This window comes from Grammomys surdaster, unplaced genomic scaffold, assembly GCF_004785775.1.
Source record: "Grammomys surdaster isolate TR1022 unplaced genomic scaffold, NIH_TR_1.0 126278, whole genome shotgun sequence".
Lineage (NCBI taxonomy): Eukaryota > Metazoa > Chordata > Mammalia > Rodentia > Muridae > Grammomys > Grammomys surdaster.
The window spans coordinates 7,258,598-7,280,555 of record NW_021621078.1 but is presented as its reverse complement, the minus strand read 5'-3'; the positions used below and the strand labels follow the sequence as shown (position 1 = coordinate 7,280,555).

General features: G+C 48.3%; 1 protein-coding gene across 1 annotated transcript; it reads left to right on the top strand.

Moving 5' to 3' along the window:
* The first annotated feature begins 941 nt into the window (after positions 1-941).
* Inpp5k (inositol polyphosphate-5-phosphatase K) lies at positions 942-21,193 on the top strand. Its single transcript, XM_028759244.1, has 12 exons — positions 942-1,122; positions 3,007-3,114; positions 3,400-3,508; positions 7,317-7,433; positions 7,773-7,948; positions 8,507-8,618; positions 9,495-9,604; positions 17,925-18,114; positions 19,142-19,279; positions 19,535-19,618; positions 19,748-19,852; positions 20,009-21,193. Exons 1-12 carry the CDS (start codon positions 1,070-1,072, stop codon positions 20,066-20,068), a joined length of 1,362 nt encoding a protein of 453 aa, XP_028615077.1. The 5' UTR covers positions 942-1,069; the 3' UTR covers positions 20,069-21,193.
* The last annotated feature ends 765 nt before the right edge of the window (positions 21,194-21,958 follow it).

Genomic DNA, 21,958 nt, shown 5'->3' with positions numbered 1-21,958 from the left:
TCAGAAATCCGACTGCCTCTGCCTCCCAAGTGCTGGGATTACAGGCGTGCGCCACCACTGCCCGGCACTAATTTAGCTTTCAAGCGTGTGAATTTCATGTTGTTAAAATTCCATTTCCCTGGGGAAGTCATAACTATAAAAACAATCCCATGCACTATCCCTCCGCCCTCAAAAATTAAGACCCAACGATCTAAAGGAAATAATAAATCGAAGTGTCTGGCAAAGAAAATAATCATCACGAATATACACCAAATAGCAACGACTTGTTTTTCATTCACTGGTGGCTCTCTGGAATCCTAAATTGTTTTGCTTTGTATTCAGCAAAACTAGTTTTGAGTTGGGCGTGGTAGTGTAATCTTGGCTGAGGTGGGAGAATCTGCTTGGTCTGTATAACAAGTCCCAGGACTTAATAGCAAGACTGTCTCAAAAAAAAAAAACAAAAACCCTCAAATGACGACCACCAAGTCACTTAAAAGAATGGAAGTGCTCTGTGACCCCTATGAGGGCGCCAAGGAACATGAGAAATTACTTGTAGTGTGGGGGAGGGAGGCCGAACAGACCACAGTGAGCTTCCCCGTCCGGTCCCCTCCCGGTTTCTGAGGGTGGGTAGGCGGCAGCGAAGACCGTACGCTGCGGGACGATAGCGAACCAGACCGATTTCACGAGCCACGGCAACTTCCGCCCTCTACGCTCCTCACGCCCGCGCCCTCGCGCAAAGCAAGCTGGGAGTGCGGGGCCAGGGCGGCCGCGCCGCCGCCCACTCGCACGTCGGTGCGGGCGGTGTGGCGTCGGGGGTGGACGACACGTAGGACCCGCCTCTCTGAGCCTGTCTCTGCTCCGCCTCTGGGCGGGTCGCTCTGCTGTAGGCTCCCGCCCCTGTTCCCCAACCGCACCCCAAACCCCTAGACACTCTGGATCCACCTCCTACGGAAGCCGAAGCGCAGTCAGAATCCGGAAGAAAAACAATCTGAAGGGAGCAGTGCTGCTGAGACCGGAGACCAGGGGCTGTTCCGGCTCGTACTAGCTGCAGCGCGGAGACAGGAACCTACCAGGTCACCGGGAGGGAATAATGTCGGCTGTGAGTCCAAGGAGGCCGAGCGCACCGAAAAGCTTTGCACTCAGGTGAGGACGCAGGTGCAGACCGGTCGGTTCCTGGCGGTTAGCTGTCTTCAGCCCAGTCTGATTTGTGGCGCTAGGTTTCAAAACCACAGTGGGATCAAGGCTGCCCTAGTTTAGATACCCAAATTTTGTCAAGTCAGTATTGAATGGGCTAGGTTAGGACTGATGCACGCTCTAAACTTGGACTGCCTAGTTGGTCACTGCAGATGCTCCCCAAGCAAGTGTCCACTTGGTTTTTGGAGCACACAGACCGCTAAGGACCAACATTCTCCCCTTCAGCTGTAGATTAGAAGTTTTGTTCCTATTTTTCAGCAGTACATCATGGGATCTTCTTGATCCGGCTGTGATCTCTAGAAGTCTGAAATCAGATTTAGATAAGATCCTTTAGTGAGGTGAAGCCTGGTCTCATGCTTGCTCTTTAATCACGAGGAACACGGCTAATCGTCCAATTGAGCATAAATCACGGTGCATGGATTTGTTACTAATCATCAAAACTGAGAATTGGGATGACAAATCCCGAGTTTTATTCTTTATCCACTTAGAGTGAGTTCCTGGGGATACAAGGAGCCATTGAGTAAAAGGGTTACCTGCCTTAATCCTCTGCTGGACAGCAGGGGGAGACTGTAAACAGACAAAATAACAGTCTCTCAGAGGGTTTGAGAAGGCAGTTTTTGAATTATTTTGTTTATATTCATAGGGAGAGGCAGGGAGCTGCTTTAAGCTAGCCAAGAATTTTTTTTTATTTTGTTTACAAGCCATGCTTTAAGAATATGTACCTCTATGAACAGGATGTGGTGGAGAAGTTTTAGAGCAGCCTGCCCTCCCCTTTCTGGGTGGATTTTAAGGATCTTGTACTACAGTTCCTCAGTATTCTTGGAACTCAAAGGTTTCATCTCTGTCCAATCTGAGCTCTAGCTTGTTCTGTCCTGGAGACAGTCTAGGCTTCTTGGAGTGTTGCTATAGCAACACCCTCACTCAAGGCCTCTATAAGTCTTTGCTTTTCTGAACTTCTGATGAATGCCATTGTGTTTAAGAGCTGCTAATTATTTCTCCTGATATTGAGACTTGTAGAGAGAAACGACTGGAATGTTATACTCCAACTGATGACTTTTCCCAATAGAGTAGACTCTTGAGACAGATACTAAGTAACCTGTTACTCAGAAACGTGTACCTAGGCTCCATGAAGGCCTTGACAGAATTTGTTGTGCTCCAAGGTTCTGCAAGGTAGGAGTGAGGAAGGGAATATGCTGTCAGCTTTGTTCTTTCTGTTCTCATAGCTCTGAAGCATGTGGTCATGTACAGTCAACCTCTAATTCCTTCTTGGTGCTCTTGGGAGCCCATAGGTTGAGGAGTTGGGGTACAAAGTTGCTGACTGAGCCATAGAGGATGAGTGAGGTGTATGTAGCTGGAGGGGCTAGTGGACTAATAGGTTTCTGTCTGTCAAACTCATCATTCCTTCCTTCTGGCCAACGGCTTTTGTGCTCCCTTTGGCAGCTCTGTGCCAGATATGGGCAACTGTAGACTTGCCTAGAAGAGCCAGTTCAAGGGAAGAGATTCCTGCTTTCGGGGCATAAAAGGGAAGGTGAAAGCTGTGTAGTCCACTACTCCTTTTCCTCTTCTCCTACCACAAGATGCAGAAACAAGCTGGGCATCGTGCTGCACAACTTTAGTCTCAGAATTTAGGAGGCAGAAGAAGGCTGATCTATATAAGGAGTTTGAGGCCAGCCAGGGCCGAATAGGGAGACACAGCCTCAAAAACAACAAACAAACATGCTGACACAGTTCTTATGGTTATTGCAGTGCGAGCCTTGAACATGCCTAGGTCTCTGCCCATTATCTGGAAAAATCTTGGCCTTCATTCTCCGTGACTTAACCTCCTTTCCACAGCATACATGTTGTAACATGGAATGTGGCCTCTGCAGCCCCCGCCGAGGACCTCAGTGACCTACTTCAACTGAACAACCAAGACCTGAATCTGGACATATATATCATTGGGTAGGTGTCTGAAGGGCCCCTTCACCCCCTACCCCTGTAGAGGACTGATGTAATGTGTCCTCACTCATTTTGGAGTCGGAAGGTGAGGAGGTTTTATCCTCATTGGGTCCTATCTTGTGCTTCTTGTCCTGAGTTAGCAATGGCCATGGATTGGAGATCAGCAGCCACACAGGTAGGGAAGGGAGACCTTTTGACTTCAGAACCCAGGCCTGAAAGTCTGATGATATCTGTGGGAGAGGTGATATCCTCCAGGCCAGGGGTGAGCCTCTGGCTTGGAATGGTCAGTTTGCAGGAGATGAATTCTGGAATCATAAGCCTTCTTTCTGACACTGCTTTTGAAGACCCATGGAGCAGTTTCTTCATGGATATGCTTTCCCCACTGAACTTCGTCAAGGTAAGCTAAGTTTATGGGCAGCGTAAGAAGTGTGTGACCTCCCTGTGCTGACTCTGATTGCTTGTCTGATATGTTTCCCTTTCTCCCCTTCAGCTAATTGTTTGTCTGATGTGTTCCTTTTTCCTCCACTCGGCTTTTCATGTTCTTTCCCATTCATCAAAAGGTTTAAACCTCACACTACACTTGGCTCCCTGGAACTCCTGCCTGCCTCATGCTGTCCCAGTGTACCTAGGTCTGAGCTCTGAGTCCAGGGGTTAGTTTCACACCTAGATATTTATCACTCTGGGAGAATTCCTAGTGGAAATGCATTAGGGCTTATTAATACCTCAGTGCTTACTCCTCATGTCCTACCCTCCCATCTAGACTGCCCAGCATGAAATCTCTTGAGTGTAGTACTTGCTACATACAATTTACTGAGTGCTCACTTAGTGTTAAGCATTGTAAATAAGCTCTTGGTGTGTGCTATTTTACAATCTTAACTCTTAGACAGAAATACTTTACAGATAACTTCGAGATCTGAATCTAGATCTTTCAAACCTCTGACTTGTGTTCTAAACTATCATATTTTATTGCTATGCTAGTGTATGTTAAGACTGACAGGTAATTCCAAAGCTAACCTGCTGATATAACAGGGAACATGAATATCAAGTTCTGATGGGCTCAGAAGTTGGGAGAGAGGAAGACAGGTGTAGTGCAAAGTGGTTCTTCGTCTGAGGGACCAGTATACTTCAGGGACTCTTTAGACCATAGGAGAATGACAGGAAGGTTTTAGGTCCTTGGGTTTTATTTCTGCCCTGTACCCACAATGAATGAACCAACTCCTAATCAGAGTACCTAGTTCACAGCTTCTTGGAAATACCAGAATTCTTGTTCCTTTTCTAGGATGGGTTTTATTCTTCAGTGCTAATGCAGTTACCTAGTTTGTCCAGGGATACTGAAGCAAGAGCTGTGCAGCTCTGAGAAGGAGAAATGCAAGGCTTAGTTCTCCTAAGGCTAGGCAATGTCAGCCCCAGAACAAACTGGGAAGCCTCTTCTAGAAGATGTGGAGCTATTTCTTCATGGAGGGAAGAACCACCTGTCTCAAAACTCATTCCTTCCCAAGACTTCATGACTCCTTGTTCCTTGATCAATTGGCAAGGGATTGGTCAGGTGGAATGGAGCCACCCTGCCAGCGTAGCTCAACTTGTGTCAGGGGCAAAACCCATTCCACTCCTGTGGCATCCTAAAGTTTAGAGCCGAAGGTCTAGATACACAAAGCGTCTATCTCTCCTTCCCTTAGCCAGAATGGATGGGAGAGCCTGTTTATAGCCAGTTCCTTGTGGGATTTACCAGCTGTTGAGAGTTCACAGGACCCTTTTGGTGCTCCAACGTCTAGTGACCTCCTGCCAGTCCTTATAGTGCCTTCAGTTTAGTTTCTTCGCATTGGAACTTTCCCTGCAAGGCTCTAACTTTTCCTCACAACCCCACCCATTCTCCCAGTCTCATAATCCCTGTCCTCTTCCCCCTGCTTCCTGCTGCTCTCTCACCAAGTGGACTGGTCTCTATGCCAAAGCCCAAACCTGCTTTGTCAGTGTTAGTTAGGATTAAATGTAACTCTACTCCTGAATCTTATCTGTATCTTGGTTTCTGTCCTGACCCTAGGATTTGGTCTCTCATAATATAGCCCTGCCCAGGTTTCTGTTGTCATAGATAGTTGTGAATGGGAAAAATAGAAAACTATAGATCAATAGTAGAGTACTTATGCTAGGCCTACATAGCTTCAAGTCATGTTACAAAAACAAAACAAAAATTAAGAAGACTTAGGGTAGAGAGTAGACTAGTAGATACATGTGTAGCAACCCCAGAGGACTCAGGCTCCAGTACCTCCCTTGTTCAGTACTGATTTTGGGGATCTCCCTATTTTGACTCTTTCACAGTGCTGGGGCTGCTTTTTGACTAGGGGGATCAGGTTTCATAATTCCTGGAAGGCACCAGTACAGCTCCCCGCCCGGAGATTTCCTTCTTGGCCTTTGCACCTCATGCTCCGGAAACAGCTACTGGAGTGGTGGCAGTCCAGCCCTGAGAAAGAGGGTCATTAGGAGGGCCTTTTCCCACCACACTTCTGCATCCACTAGTAGTAAGCATTTTGGCAACTCCAAAACAGTCTTCCTAGTTCCCCTGCCTCCTGGAATCTCAACCCAGCATCAGCAAGCTAGGACCAGTGATCCCTGGCAGCGGGGGAAGCTGAAGCCGTTCCGTGGGTGTCCCCAGCCTGTGTCCTCAGGACTTACTTCCATGCCATGTGTATTGCCTTCATGAGCATTCAGCCACAGAGACTGAAGTTAGTTAGTTTTAGCAGCTGTGTCTTCCTGTTTTTTTTTTTTTTTTAAATTTTTATTTATTTATTATATGTAAGTACACTGTAGCTGTCTTCAGACACCCCACAAGAGGGCATCAGATATCATTACAGATGGTTGTTAGCCACCATGTGGTTGCTGGGATTTGAACTCATGACCTCTGGAAGAGCAGTCAGTGCTCTTAACCACTGAGCCATCTCACCAGCCCCGTGTCTTCCTGTTTTTAAGGCCTTAAACTCCTTATCCTCCTGCCTCTACCTCCTGAGTGCTGGGATTACAGGCGTATGCCACCATGTCTAACTTTCTAGTTATAACACACACATCATTTTCACTGGGCTAGAACATGTGTAGGAAAGTGTTCAGATTCTTATCCAGCATGCATAGAGCTCTGAAATTGGTCCTCAGCATTAGGAATAAGTGCAGTAAGTGTAGAGTTAATGAATTCTTGTATTTGAGTTGCTATCAGTCAACTTAAGGTTCAGAGCAACACCTAAAACTATCTCTTGTTCTTGCTTATGTTGAAAAGTCCCTAAGCCAAAGTGGATATGGGAGCACATACCTTTATTTCCAGCACTCAAGAGGCTGAGGCAGGGGGATTGGCAGTTAAAGATCTACCTGGGCTGGGCGGTGGTGGCGCACGCCTTTAATCCCAGCACTTGGGAGGCAGAGGCAGGTGGATTTCTGAGTTCGAGGCCAGCCTGGTCTACCGAGTGAGTTCCAGGACAGCCAGAACTACACAGAGAAACCCTGTCTCGAAAAAAACCTACCTGGGACACCTAGCAAGACCCTGTATCAAAAGGACGAGTAGGGTGGAGAGATGGCTCAGTGGGTTAGGACACTTATTGCAATAGCCTTTCCAGGAGTTCAGATCCCAGCACCCACATTAAAAGCACTATGGAGGGGTAGAGAGAGGAGGATCACGAGGCTTGCTGGTCAGCAGCTCCAGAGTCAGGGAGGGACCCTGTTCCAAAGGAATAAGGTGGAAGTTGATAGAACAGGACACCCAGTAACCTCCACAATGCTCACCTGCACACAGATATACACTGAACCAAAAAATAAAACCTTCACAGTCTATCTGTCACAGTGTTCCTGCTTCATTGATGAGAAGGGACGCTAAAAGATGTGGAAGTCTACAGGGCTCTTAGGGCAGCGTGAGTGAGAGGAGCAGCTCCATGGCCGTAGGCTGGCTGGGAGAGGGGCGCCTTTCTAGTGGGGAGCTACCCTGAAGCCTCTCCCTTTCCTCCATCCCAGGACCATAAGCAGAAACTGAAGCTGCAGCCTCAGAATGCACTGTTTGTAATTCAGAGTAAAAAAGGAAAAGGCTGAAATTTAGACTCAAACTAGGCTCCATAGACTTTTGGACAGGGCTCTGCATGTGGTTCTAGACTCTTAAAAGTCCCTAGCTGGGCTTAGCAGGGATGCAATTGGCCTTGGAAGTTTAATAAATGACCTTTGCCCCCCACCCCATGCAGATCTCTCAAGTCCGTATGCAGGGGCTTCTCTTACTGGTCTTTGCCAAGTATCAACATTTGCCCTACATCCAGATCATCTCTACAAAATCCACCCCTACTGGCCTCTACGGGTACTGGGTAAGGACGGAGCTCTCGTCTGAGACTTGTGATAACAACGGGCTAAGCAAAACAGAGGAAGTTAACTGAGTCTGCATATTCTGTGTAGCCTAGGACCCTGCACACCCACCCCCATAACGCACCCCATACCCTGCCATCTCAGCAGGGCCTGGATATTCCTGAGATCCTAGATTTGGGTATTGAGCTTTGTGCATGGAAGAATTAGCAGGGAAGCTGTGTGTCTATGGCTGAGATCCTGGGGGAGGTAAGCCTGCCTCTCCTCAGACCCAGAATGGGGAAAAGGGGGTGTGTATACAATCCAGAGTCTCTCCCCACCCTTCTTCCCACCTTTCCTACCAGGGGAACAAAGGGGGAGTCAACGTCTGCCTGAGGCTCTATGGTTACTATGTCAGCATCGTCAACTGCCACCTGCCTCCCCACATGTACAACAATGACCAGCGTCTGGAGCACTTTGACCGAATCTTGGAGAGTCTGACTTTTGAGGGATGTGATGTCCCCAACATCCTGGACCATGAGTGAGCCTGAAGCTACAAACTGTCATCCCTGCCCTCCCCCATGCCAGCCCAGGCTAACACTGACTGAGTCTACTCCCCTGCCAGTCAGTAGTGCTCCATCTCCCAGCCCCTTTCCTGATGTCCCATCTGCTATACCACCCAGCTTTGCCTACCTCATGTCTACCTTCCTCTGGCCTCTCTGTCCTTCCTAGAAACCCTGGACAATTGTAAACATCCCAGGTCAAGACCCTTGTGGTTCCTGAGTTCACCCCAGGGCTGTTTATTAGCTTGTCCTGGTGGCCAGCTTGGGAGCAGAAGGCTAAAGCTTTTCCTATATTTGCCACGTGCTCATCTGAGAAAGTTCTTTAACAATAGCATTGAAGCCAAGGACTATCCTATTGGACCTAAGCGTGCCCTGGCCTTCATCTGCTGTTCTCCTAGAGTCCTAGAGTCTAGCTTCTCACATTCCCCCCCTCCCCAGCTTTTTCCTCCTCAGCAGCTCTTGTGCTCAACAGGCCTGTGCCTCTTCAATGACCTCATCACAAACCCTCAGGCTACCCTCCTTTTTTTTTCCTGAAGCCTCATTCTGTGGTTTGGAGACATGAACTTTCGAATTGAGGACTTTGGGTTGCTCTTTGTTCAGGAGTGTATAACAAGGAAGTACTACAGAGAGCTGTGGGAGAAAGATCAGGTATTAAGTGAGCAGAGGTCTGGGGTATGAAAGAGAGAGAGAGAGGGGGAGAGGGGGAGAGACAGAGAGAAAGTATGTGAGAAAGAGAGAGAGAGAGAGAGAGAGAGAGAGAGAGAGAGAGAGAGAGAGAGAGAGAGTGTGTGTGTGTGTGTGTGTGTGTAACCTGAATCTATTATGGAAGTCTGTGAAATGTTCAGAGAGCAACAGTGCACAGAGTGTCTGGGATCTCTGGACCCTTTGTCCACGGGTGGGAAGAAGCATCTAGCCAGGTTTTGCATGAGGAGATGGGGCATCCATATTGTTAGTGCTGATCTTCACCTAGAGAAACTATTTGCACAGTCAAGAACAGGGAGCCAGGCTGTGCATACCTGGTCACAACTGTGGTCTTTGCACTCGGGAGACTGAGGCAGGAATATTGTTTCGATTTTGATGCCACCTCGGCTACATTAGTTTCAGCCAAGTCTAAGCTATAGTGTGAAATCCTAGCATCCTCCTAAAAAAAGGCAGGGAGGGGGATCCAGATGAGCTTTGGCCTGCCCTGGCATAATCACACACATCAGCATACTTGTATCCCTGTTGCCTCTCCTGTCCCAAGTCTGCTTACCTCTTGGAGGAGAATATGCCACCCCTTTGAGGGCTTTGGCTTTCCTGTGTCCTCTGACACAAGCTTCCTAATAACCTTCAGACAGTGGGAACTTAAACCCTCTTCTCTACAGAGGAAAGATAGCAGAGAAAATGGCAGGCAAGTGGTTCCCCTGGTCCTATACAGTCCCAATTTCAGAAGATGTGGGGACTGCTGGAGCAATGTCAGTAAAGAGGGTGGGCTGACCTACTGAGTCAGGACTGAGGAGATGGGGACTATGTTTGTATCTACAGCTCTTCATTGCCAAGAAACATGACCAGCTGCTCCGGGAGTTCCAGGAAGGCCCACTGCTCTTCCCACCCACCTACAAGTTTGACAAGCACTCCAACAACTATGACACCAGGTGAGGAGGACATCGGTGCCTAGGAGGCTCTGGAAGTCTTACTATACCAGCCAGCCCTAGTAGCAGGGTGGAGGTTAGGGCATGCCACAGAGTAGAAATGTAGAGGATCCAGCCATCACCTCTCTGGAGTGGAACCTGCTGGCCCTTTCTTAGGCATTGGCTGTGGGAGCTTCCCAAACTGATCTGAGAGCGGGAGGGAAGGTTGATATCAGCAAGAATGGAGTATAGGGGAAAAGGTTATTGAAAGAGAAGGTATAGGAAAGGGCAGGGGCAGCCCTGACTTAGGAGGGAAGGCACCAAAGCATTCTGGGAATCCTTGCTGCTACTTCTCAAGACATTCTAGACCTCATACAGGGGTACCAAAAGGTTACCTAAGATAGTTACAAAGTTCCCCTGCCCTAAACTCAGAGTGAGTCAACTACTGTGTGAGGAAGTAAGAAATACTGGGAAACTACATGTGGTTTTCCACAGCTGGAATCCTTGCGCTGGAGAGGTGCAGGCTAAGCCACCCTTCACTACACAGCAAGTTCAAAGCCAACCAGGGCTACATGAGACCCTGTTTTTTTGTTTTGTTTTGTTTTGTTTTGTTTTGTTTTGTTTTAAAAAAAAGCAACATCCACCCAAAGGAAAGAAAGAAAGGAAAAAATGAAGTTCCCGGAGAACAGTACAGCGGCTGCACACAGACGGCCCTCACACTGTAAGGTGGGCTAGCTCTGCTGCTGGTCTTCACAAAAAGGGGGTGATCAGTATCCACAACTCAGAGTTGGCTGAAATCTTACAGATGCTTAGCCCAGGACCAGGTACCCAGCAAGCATGGATGATATTTGTGGTTATTATTTGAATTGATCTCTTCAGGTGGGGTGGTAGTCTTACTGAAGAACTACAAGCTGAGAAAGGGCCAGGTGACTACAAAACCTGAGGCTTAACTGGAGAGCAAGAACAACTCTGACAGCAAGTTCCCAACAAGTTTAGGGAGCTTAGCTAATATTATTAGGTGGGGAGACACCAGCATGGTGACCTAGACCCATGTAAAAGGGGAAATAGGTATCTCCACAGCAAGCCAGGGCAAAAGATAGCTATGTAGTCTAGAGCTAGTATATAACATTTCGTGTGTGGAAATGGTTTGACAAAGCCTAAATGTCCTTACTAATGAGATGGGGAGAGGGTACACCGTTCCAGGAATGTGGAGAAAGACAGGGATGAGCCCATGGCTAGGGAAGGCTACACAAGCAAAGGCAACGCACTCTGGAGACGGAGAGCAGCCTGAAAACAGAGTATACTGGAAACTAGGTAAGAGAACGAGCTCTGGCTGGCTGACGTGACTGTAGCTGCAGGGAGACGCTGCTCTCTACAGCCGTTCAGTGAACTTGAGCAGTAACATGGAATCTTGGAGGCCTCAATAACTGTCTGGAGCCTTGGCGGGCCTAACCTCTAGACCTCAGTGTGCACTGAAGGTGTAACTTGGTTGACTAGCACATGCAAGGCCCTGGTTCAACCCTAAGCAAGTAGGATGCAATTCCCTTTGGGCATAGGATAGAGACTACCAGTAGACTCTAAGTCCTGGCCAGCAGCTAGGTCTGGGCTGGAGTTGATGAGGCCTGACAGGGTAGATAGGCTCATAGGTGGTAAGTGCAGGGCCCCAGGGAGCTTAGCTTATGGGTGAGCTGGGCTCAGATATGTGTCTCTGGACATGGCAGTGCTTTTCATCCATAGCACTTCATCTAAGCATAGTGCAAGGTCTGCCGCTCTGGGATAATGCCTGCCTAGCATGTATAAAGCCCTGGGTTGCTTCAGCAGAGCCTGCCTCCACTCACACACAAATATTCATAGCCAGTCTTTCCAGCAGGAGCAAAAGGAGATCATCAAGACAAACAAAACACCACTAAGGAAGATGGAGATCTTTATTGTTATATACTAGCTCATTATGACTGACACTGAGCTCTTACCATGTGCCAGGCATTGTGCAGAAAGGTTTGCACCATTTAATTCTGCACATACATTCCGTAGGCAGACAGTGCTGTTACTAACTCTGTATTTAAAAAGAGGGCTAGCCATCCAGTGGTATCCCATGCCTTTAATCCAAGCACTCAGGAGGCAGAAGCAGACAAATCACTTGAGTTTGAGGCCAGCCTGGACTACAGAGTTCCAAGGGCTATACAGAGAAACCCTGTTTTGTTTTGTTTTGTTTTGTTTTGTTTTTCCAAGAGAGGGACTCTGTGTGTAGCCCTGGCTGTCCTGGAACTCATCCAGTAGACCAGGCTGGTCTGGAACTCAGATCTGCCTGTCTCTGCCTCCTGAGTGCTGGGATTAAAGGTGTGTGTGCCACCACACCAGGCTTTCTTTCTTTCTTTTCTCTTCTCTTTCTTTCCTTCTTTCTTTCTTTCTTTCTTTCTTTCTTTCTTTCTTTCTTTTTTTTTGGTAGGGTCTCTCACTGAATCTGGCAGTCACCATTTGTCTGGCCATCGTCTTGCTGACTAATGAGTTGCAGGGATTCAGCTGTCTCCCCCCACCCATCCCTGGGCTTACAGGCATATACTTTAAAATGAGTGCTGAGAATCTATACTCTGGCCATAAACAGGAGTATTTCAATCATGCCATCCACTATTCCTGCCTAGACATCCCTCTGTGTTTGGGCTCTAGAGCCACTGAAAACATAGCTCTGCAGTTGAACTGGGATTAAGATTCTTCCTGAATCACAAAGCTTCTTACTTCCTGGCTTGTTGCCTGTCTCAAAAACTAGGAGATCTATGTACTTCGCTGGTAGAGCCATTATGTGTAAGGTATTAGGTTGGATACCTAATACTGCAAAATAAAATAAACCTGTAGTGAGCCACAGTTGGTCTCTTGATACCCAGAGCACAGAACGTGGATCTAGTTTATGTTCATCCCAGGTACAAGCACAGTGACTAGCTGTGTTTTAATTGGGAGCCCAAGAACAGTATTCAAGCCAGACTAGCAAAGGGATCCACCAATGACAGGGAGTTAGCCAGTACCTTTCCAGAACTCAGTGAAGTGCCAAAGGACACTGACAGCCAGAAACAGGAGGGAGGTGTCAATTAGACTTGTCAAGGAGAGGTTTGTTGCTTGTTTGTTTTTGCAGGGTTTGAACCCAGAGTCCCACACAGGCAAGTCTCCTGCTTCAGCTGTACACCTTAGGAGTGCACACTGAAGGAGGCAGCAATGTTGGGAGACAGGAAGGGCAGGCTTTCTAGTCCTTCAGCAGCACTGATGAGTAGTACTTGGGGGAACAAGACCCTAGCCTGTGTAGCTGTCCTAAGTGACTGTAGGTGATTTATGTCTAGTTATACAAAGTGACTGTAGATGATTTGTGTGTAGAGCTCAGAATGCAGCTTTCATTAGCCATGCAGTGTCCCTGAGCCAAGATGTAATGAGAACCTAGGTCAGCTCCATTACAGGGGAGGGTGAAGGGGCTGAGGGCAGGGCGGGAAATCCTGTTAGAGTCAGGGATTGCACCTGGTGTTGTTACAGTAACCATTATGGATGCAGACTGGGCAGATCGAGCAGAGGATATTAGGATCAAAGCCAATCAAGACTTGTGTCACAGACACATTAAGTGCCTGACCAGTTAACCATGCTCCAGAGGTCAGTGAGGCACTTAAAAGCTGTCCATAGGGAACTGAAGTGAAAAGTTCTCTCATACACAGACACTGAGCTCAGAGGATCATGTGCTACAGCTCCTCTAGGCTCACCAGATTGGCTCTCTGTGGGGTTTTAATTGGTTGGTTAGTTGGTTGGTTGATTGGTTGGTTTGGTTTGGTTTGGTTTGGTCTGGTTTTTGTTTGTTTTAGAATCTAGAGAATCTTGCAGAGATTTTGGCTTTAGTTTTCTGAAAGTGAAGGAGTGTTCATTCACTTGAGAAACAGTTATATTGAGAGCATTCACCCAGATGACCTTTGTGAGGCTGATGTATACTATAGACAGCTCTGGCTGCTCTGAAGGGAGCTAGCAGGTTCACAGAGGTGAGGGGCAGAGGGAAGCACTGAAAGCACAAGCCATGGGCCACCCAGCTTCCCCCACAACAGTAGCCTGTCTCAGCTTTAGAAAAAATGTGGCTTGTAAGACAGGACCATGGGGCTGGAGAGACTGCTCAGAGGGTTACAGCACTTGTTCCATCTGCAGGGGACCCAGGTTCGGTTCCCAGCACCCACACAGCAGCGCATGACCATCTGTCACTCCAGTTAGAGAGGATCTGACGTCCTTGGCTTCTTTGGGCCCTGTGTGCACATGGTACATAAACTTACATGCAGGCGACACCCATATACATAAAATAAAAATGAATAAATCTGTTTTAAAAGATGAAAGACAGCACCATTGGAAAGCTTGGAGCAGTCAATAAGACAGGTGTCACAGTGCATAGTACCCCAGGGATCCACTTTTAAATTACAGGAAATGTAGAACTTGAAGAATAGATACAATAATATTTGAACATATTTAATTTGCATTTTGTTTCTGTCTTGTTTGCCAAACAACCAAGTCAAGGAACTGGAGGTATAGCCCAATGATAGTCACCTACCACATATCCTAGGGTTCCATCCAGCGCTGCAAGAAGAGTCTCCTTGACTCCCTTTGGTTTGCTTGGTTTTTGTTTTTGTTCTGTTTTGAGATGAGAGGCTCACTGTATAGCTCCTGCTGGCCTGTAACTTGCTATATTAGACCAGTCTGGCCCTGAACTCACAGAGATTTACCTGCCTCTGCCAGGATTAAAGGTGCACTTCCATACCCACCTACAGACCCTGCTTGTTAGTCATTCTTAGTTGACATATGGTAAGCCTTGTTGGAAAAGATGAACAATGCAGATGCTATAGAAAAGATATGAAGAAGGGCTGGCTGAGAAGTACTGAGGAAGAAGGAGACAGACACTAACCTGACAGAAGGTCTGGGTTCTTAACCATCTCAGAGAATTGGGGAGAGCCTGGGCTTTGAAGAAGTACATTTATGCAGCTCTTGTCAAATTGTAAGCCTTCCTGGACATGTCGTGCTCATGATGACCAAGGACACAGTGACTAGGCAGTGTCCTAGTAATGCCAACACTGGGGAGGCAGAGGCAGGTGGATCTATGAGTTCCAGGCCATCGTGGTCTACATAATGAGTTCCCAGTTGTGCAAGGGCCACAGAGTAAGACCCTGTCTCTGAACAAACAACAAAAACCCCAGAAAGGTAAACATCTGGAAACACTTTGGGAGCTGACAAGCAGAAGGTGGTTTAGCCAGAGTTTCCACTTTTTAGCCACTCCTCAACACCTCAGCCCCTTTGAAGTGAAATAAGTGCTGTTATCACCCCATCTGAAAGTTCAAGAAACTGAGCTGTAGAGAGGTGAGGTCATTTGCCTGAGGGCACAGCTCTGGCATTACCAGACCAGAACCTTCCTCCAGCTAGCCTCTTGCTTCTAGAGTCTGGGTTTGCCATGGTGTCATCCTCATTAGTGAAAGGTGGGCTGCTGCTTAAACACCGACAGTGCACTGGAAGGCTCTAGTCAAATAGGACTGAAGAAGTGGGAGATGGAACTGTCAGAATGATTGGACATAGAATACTACATTATGACTGGACGCTGTTTCCCCCCCACCCCCGCCCCAAGACGGTTTCTCTGTGTAGCCCTGGCTGTCCTGGAACTCACTCTGTAGACCAGGCCGGCCTCGAACTCAGAAATCCCCCCTCCTCTGCCTCCCAAGTGCTGGGATTAAAAGCGTGCGCCACCACTGCCCGGCTGGACACTGTTTTTGTTGGTTGTTTTGTTGTTGTTGTTGGGTTGTTTGAGACAGGGTTCCTCTGTATAGTCCTGGCTGTCTTAGAACTTGCTCTCTAGACCAGGTTAGTTTTGAACTCACAGAGATCCACCTGCCTTTGCCTCTGTAGTGCTGAGATTAAAGGTGTGTACCACCATATCTAACTAGAAATCATTTTTTTTTCTATTTTGGGTTTATTTGTTGTTGTTGTTTACTTTTTTGTTTGGGGTTTGTGCATGTGTGTACATGTATGTATGTTTACATGTATGTAGACACACTTGCCCATCCATTGCCTGTGCATGTGTCTGTGGATACCAGAGGCCAGCATCAATGTCATCTTCCACAGCTTTTTACAATTTTAATTTATTAATTTTTTCATTTTATGTGTTTTGCCTGCCTGAGTCTGTGCACCACATGCATGCCTACTGTCCACAGACATCAAAAGAGGGAATCAGATCCCCTAGAATTGGAGTTACAGATACTTGTTAACATCCATGATTGCTGGGAATTGAACCCAGGTCCTCTGAAAGAGCAGCCAGTGCTCTTTACTGCTGAGCTATAAAGTGCCAGTGCCCCCTCCCTCCTTGAGATAGGAACTCACTCTGTAGTCACTGGCTGGAACTCTGTAGAGCCCAGGTTGACCTCAAAGTCAAAGTGATCCTTCTGCCTTAGCCAGCTAAGTGCTGGGATTATAGGCATGAGCCACCATGCCTGACTTTTTTTTTTTTTCTTTTTGGAACGGGGAAGAGAATCTGAATGAATGAATATGAATGTGTATAGGCCAGATGTTAGTGTCTAGTGTCTTTGATTGTTTTTCCTTTTTTAAAAAAATTTAGCCGGGCAGTGGTGGCACATACCTTTAATCCCAGCACTTGGGAGGCAGAGGCAGGCAGATTTCTGAGTTCGAGGCCAGCCTGGTCTACAGAGTGAGTTCCAGGACAGCCAGGGCTACACAGAGAAACCCTGTCTCGAAAAACCAAAAAAAAAAAAAAATTTAAACATGTTTTACATTTTTGGTGTGTGTGGGGATGCATTTGCAATGGCACATTTGTAATCAAAGAATGGCTTCTGAGAACTGGTTCTCACTTTCGCCTTCTGGATGTTGAGCTTGGGTTGTCAAGCTTGGTGGCAAAAGCCTTTACTTCTCATCTCTTTTTTTGGAGAGGTCGGGTGGAGGTAGGTTTTCATACATAGCCCTGGTTGTCTTAGGACTCTCTGTGTAGACCAGGCTGGCCTCTGCCTCCTCGGTGCTAGGAGTAAAGGCATGCACTACCACCCCTGGCTCCCACCTCACTTTTTGAAACAGGATCACTTTCTAATCTGGAGCTCACCAGTTATGCTGGCTGGCCCGTGATCTGGCCTCCCCCGGGGGTCTGCCTGCTTCCACCCTCCTTAGCACTGTGCTTGCTTAGTTTTGAATTTTACAAGGGTTTTCATTCAGACCCTCTTGCTTACATGGCAAGCTCTTTCTGATGACTCGAGAACAAATAATCAGTGAGAGTTGGGTATAGCACAAGCAGTAGAGTGCTTGCCTGGTGGATTGCCAGCACACTAACTGAGCATGGTAGCACACACCTGTACACTGATGAAGGCAGGCAGCCGGACGACAAGTTCAGTCATCCTCCTGTATACGGAGAGTTTGAGGCCAGGCTGGACTGCAGGCAACCCTGTCTAACCACACTGACCGAGTTCTCTACAGGCAGCTTGTTTCAGGCAGAGGCCTGTCCCAGACCTAGAGGCAGTTCAGCTCATCTGGTTGTCTTAGCAACCCTGCAAGATAACAACCGTTCTCATCTCCATTTTGCAGCCGAGGAAGCCAAGGAAGCCGGAGCCTAAGAGGGTCAGTGTGATGGTTAAGCGCACATGCTCTGCGGTCATGCTGCTGGCTTGGCCTTGAGTCCTGGCTGCACACTTAGTAACTCTGTGGCTTTGGGAAATTACCCCCATGCTAAGGCTCAGTCTCCCTCCTGTAAAGGGTGAGTGGTAACCCTACTAACCACAGGCCTGTGGCAAGCTTTCCCCAAATTCAAGTCTGAGTCTACATCTTCAAAACCCAACCTAGGTTCTTTACTGTTTTTTTTTTTTTTTTAAAAAAGGCCCTGAATGTAAAATTCTTTTTTTTTTTTTTTTTTTTTTGGTTTTTCGAGACAGGGTTTCTCTGTATAGCCCAGGCTGTCCTGGAAGTCACTCTGTAGACCAGGCTGGCCTCGAACTCAGAAATCCGCCTGCCTCTGCCTCCCAAGTGCTGGGATTAAAGGTGTGCGCCACCACCGCCTGGCAAAATGTGTAGCCCAGGCTGGCCTTGAACTCATGATCCTTCTGCCTCTGCCTCCTTCAGCAAATCCTACTGGTGTGCGCCACCACTACCAGCTGTAATATTCTTAAATCACAGCTTAGTTCATAAACATGGGCTTAGCAGAGGGTCTGTGGTTGATTCCTGCTGCTTCTGTTGGATACACTCACCTGCCAGTATGCAGAAGTCTTCATGTGCTGGTAGACCCTGAAGTAGACACATGGGGGCACATTCCTGCTCTCGTGCCAACTCCTTTTCTTCCCATTCTTTTCCCTACCCTAAGTGAGAAAAAACGTAAGCCTGCGTGGACTGACCGCATCATGTGGAGGTTGAAGCGGCAGCCGTCCCAAGCCAGCCCCCTGGCCTCCAGTCTACAAACGTCCTGCTTCTTGCTGACGCTGAAGAACTACATCAGTCACATGACATACAGCATCAGTGACCATAAGCCTGTCACTGGCACTTTCCACTTGGAGGTGAACTTCTGGGCTTCCCAAAACCTGGCAGAGGGATAGCTGTGCTGGCCACACTACGAAGCCCTCTGGGCTGGTTGTAAAGTCAGGCAGTCTCCAGGGGACACCTGTAGGAGGACATGATTGTCTTTCCTCCCAGGTCAGGTATCCCAGTGCTTCTGAGGAGCTGTTGATGGCTCTTCCTGTGTGGAGGTCCTTTGTGAATAGGCTTCTGTTTCCTCCTGGTCTTCTCCCTGGAGGTTAATGAGTTCCATCATACTTATTACCTCCTGTGTGAAGTAGAACTCCTTTTATTTGTCCTAATTGTATCTAGATCGAGTTGCAGAGGGAACTCTGCCCATCCTTTATAGCTTACCACCTAATAACTGCACTGTTGGCCACACTAAAGTGCCTCTCCTCTCAGCTCCAGTGCTGGCCCTTCCACAGTTGTACAGCTGTTCTCACCAGAGCTTTTCTCCACCAAACTGAATTGGGGCCTTTGAGGCAGAAACTTCGGAAGAGAGTGACCATCAGTTTGTTCGTCCTTTCTTTCTTTCTTTCTTTCTTTCTCTTTTTCTTTTTTAAAGATGTATTTATTTACTTTATGTTTGTGAGTGCACCGTAGCTGTCTTCAGACACACCAGAAGAGGGCATCAGATCTCATTACAGATGGTTGGGAGCCACCATGTAGTTGCTGGGAATTGAACTCAGGACCTCTGGAAGAGCAGCTAGTACTCTTAACCATCTCTCCAGTCCCCAGACCTCTTTTTTAAACCAAATCCCTTTTCCCATATGCATGCACACCCTCAGTTCTCGACTCTGTGCTGTTTACCTGGTTCTAGACCCCATTCCCCTGGCAGGACAAGCTTTCCCCATGACAAGCCTTTGGCCCTTTCCCTTTCCTATTGGCCAGCTAGGGTCAGCTAGAGTAGCCTAGCAAAGTTCTATGCCCACTGCTCTGGGTGTCCCTGTTGCCCCTACCATGCTAGCAGAACACAGTAAGGAACAGTTGCCTTAAGGATTCCAGCCTACCACCCACCCCTGTGTGCAGCTGAGCCCACTGATGTCTGCCCCACCGATCACCATGATGCCTGAGTACCTGTGGACCACAGAGAACGACATGCTGATCAGCTACACCTCCACCCCAGAGTTCGTCAGCAGCCCCTGGGATTGGATCGGACTATACAAGGTGATTCGGCAGGCAAGGCAGGGAGTCCATCACCCCTGGTTTGTCCATCACTGGGGCTCACAGGAGCTGATCAGGGAAAACTGAAGAACTTACCCTTGTTCACCCCAGGGACCCTGTCCAATTTAGGGCCCGTCAGGAAAGAGAAGACTTAGTGTTAAGACCAGCCCTGGCAGTGAGACCATCTTCTCCTTAGGATTTTTCTGTAGCTCTCATACCCTCCTCAACCACTGACTGCCTGCCTGATCCCACTCACAGGTGGGGATGCGCCACATTAATGACTATGTATCCTATGTCTGGGTCGGCGACAACCAAGTCTCCTGTGGTAACAACCCAAACCAGGTACATCTCCGACATGCAGAATTGCCTAAACATTCTTGTCTTCTGGAAGGAAGAAAGTGTTTGGATAATTTACCACTATCCTGGGGAGGGCCCTGGGCCCAGGAACTGACCCCATTCCTGTTGCCCCAGGTGTATATCAACATCAGTGCTATCCCTGACTCTGAGGATCAGTTTCTTCTCTGTTACTATAGTAACAACCTGCACTCTGTAGTGGGTATAAGTCAACCCTTCAAGGTAAGGGGCTGCTGTTGGGAGAAGGGGAAGGTTACTTTGAAGGGTCTGGGAGGCATGCTATGCCTGTAGAGCTCTATCTGTTGGGTGTGAGTGGGGCATTAGGTAAGTAGATAAGAACTTTGTTCACCTCTTCTGCTACCTGTTTTACCCCTGCAGATCCCGTTTCGCTTCTTTTTGAGAGAGGACACACTGTGTGAGCCTGAACCACAGATCTGAGCCCAGATGGGAGTGAATGAATCCAGGGCGGAGGCTAGAGCTGGAAGCCAGCTCTGGCACAGCACTGCCAGCAGTCTGGCCCAGCCCCTGAGGAGGCAGCTGAGTATCCTCCAGCTCCCCACCTCCCAGGGGAGCTCAGCCAGATTCCTCTGCTCGCTCCAGGCCAGATGAACTGGCCCTTTAATACAGCTTTTTGTTACAGAGATGTGATTGAAACAGAGTAGTGTGTCAATGGTGAAGACTTGGAGACAGTCCACTGCATATAGACTTGCTTGCTTCCACTAGCTTGCATGCTATTTCTTTTTTCTCCCTTTCATAAACACTCCCTCTCACATCCAAGCAGTCATGCCAGGCACATGCCCTATCTGGCTCAGGCCTGCATTCCTATCACACCATCCCCGGCCTCGGGCTGCCCTGGGAGGAGGGATGTTCACATTTGTACAGGCCCTGTCAATTGGGTGGCATGAACAGCACTGGGTTCCAAAAGTCTTGGCATTTCACCGTTTGTCCCCACAGGGATGAGCAAAGGCTCTGAGATCCTGCTTTGAGCGGAAGCACTATGATAAAAGGAGATAGTAATGCCCATCTCTACTGTGGAAAGTGGACTCTGATCAGGAGGTTCTAGGGCCTAAGGTTAGCTTCTGCGGGTGAGCGCAGCTCCATGTCCCCACCTGCCCTTTACAGAGAGTTGACAGGTTGTGGAGGAGCCATAGCCACTGTCCTCTAGGGTGGTCTTCAGATCAAGCTCATCTTCATTGGCAAAGCACTGCTCCTCCCTCTGGGCCCTGCTGGGACCTAGAAATGGGAAGCAGCGAGAAGCTAGGTTCAAGACATTCTGAAGGACCTAGTGGCAGGAAGAAGCTGCCTGTCCTTATTCCTGACAATTACCCTCTGCCAACAGTGACTCAATGCCTCTTCTCCCAGGAGAAGACACCTCAGGGAGTCTTGCCCTGTAATTCTCACATCCATCCTGTGACCCAAGAGTCATTCCAATTGCTCCAGGCTCTGTATTCTATCCTGGGAGCCACCGGGTGTTAAGAATAACTCCCCAGGCTTCTAGTGGGCTGTGGCTGTCTGTTCTCTGTGTGTTGTTATATTGGAAGATAATTATAAATATGGCTTTTATGTTCCTGTGTGACTCCTTTGATGGGCATAAGGATCAGAATATAGGAATGGGGCCTGGAGACTGGGCTTGCATCTGTGACCCATCCTATCCTACCTTAGCCACAGGGGTCTCAGTTATCTAGAAAATGCAAATGATACCTGTTGACAAGTCACTAAGAGAGCTATTGCTAAGACCCAAAAACACTACCAGCATTGCTATTCTGATTCATGAAGCCCTGGGGCTGGCTCTAGGGGCCAGGGCCCCCGGTACTTCTCCACAAACTCACTTCTACCCTTCCTACACCCTTAGAAACACCACTGTGGCTGGTGTTCTGGTGCAGGATCCCTCCTGAACTGGGAAGGGTGAGTTCAGCTGTGATTGAGAGGCGGAAAAAGGAAGGGGATTGCTCTCCCTCTTAGGCCCCAGTCAGGATATGGCTGTTCTGGGCCCACCCCTGACCCGTTGGGTGGAAACAGGAAATATGCGAGACTTGGTGTGTGCTGGGTCTCCGTGCCTGGCTCCGAGACTGATAAGAGCCATTGTGTGGCCACTAGGATGAGCCTGCCCTGGATAGATGTGCTTCCCAGAGGAAGGAAGCTTTCTAGGCCTTTCCTGGGCGGAGGAAGCTGAGGGAGAAAAGGGACGGTGCCCAGCCATCAGTGTCAGGGCAGGCCCAGGGTGCCTCTGCCCCGCCCATGCCAGCTTCTCCTTCTGGAAAAGTCTGTTTCCCCCTGACTTCCCTGTTCGTTCTCATTTCCTATAAGGAATGACTGGAGACCCAGACC

Bases quoted from the DNA above. Each gene is read 5' to 3' on its own strand.
- Inpp5k (XM_028759244.1), top strand. From the start codon at position 1,070: ATGTCGGCTGTGAGTCCAAGGAGGCCGAGCGCACCGAAAAGCTTTGCA. The intron at 7,949-8,506 runs GTGAGCCTGAAG...TTTTTCCTGAAG, and splicing joins CCCAACATCCTGGACCATGA to CCTCATTCTGTGGTTTGGAG. The intron at 19,853-20,008 runs GTAAGGGGCTGC...TTACCCCTGCAG, and splicing joins GTATAAGTCAACCCTTCAAG to ATCCCGTTTCGCTTCTTTTT.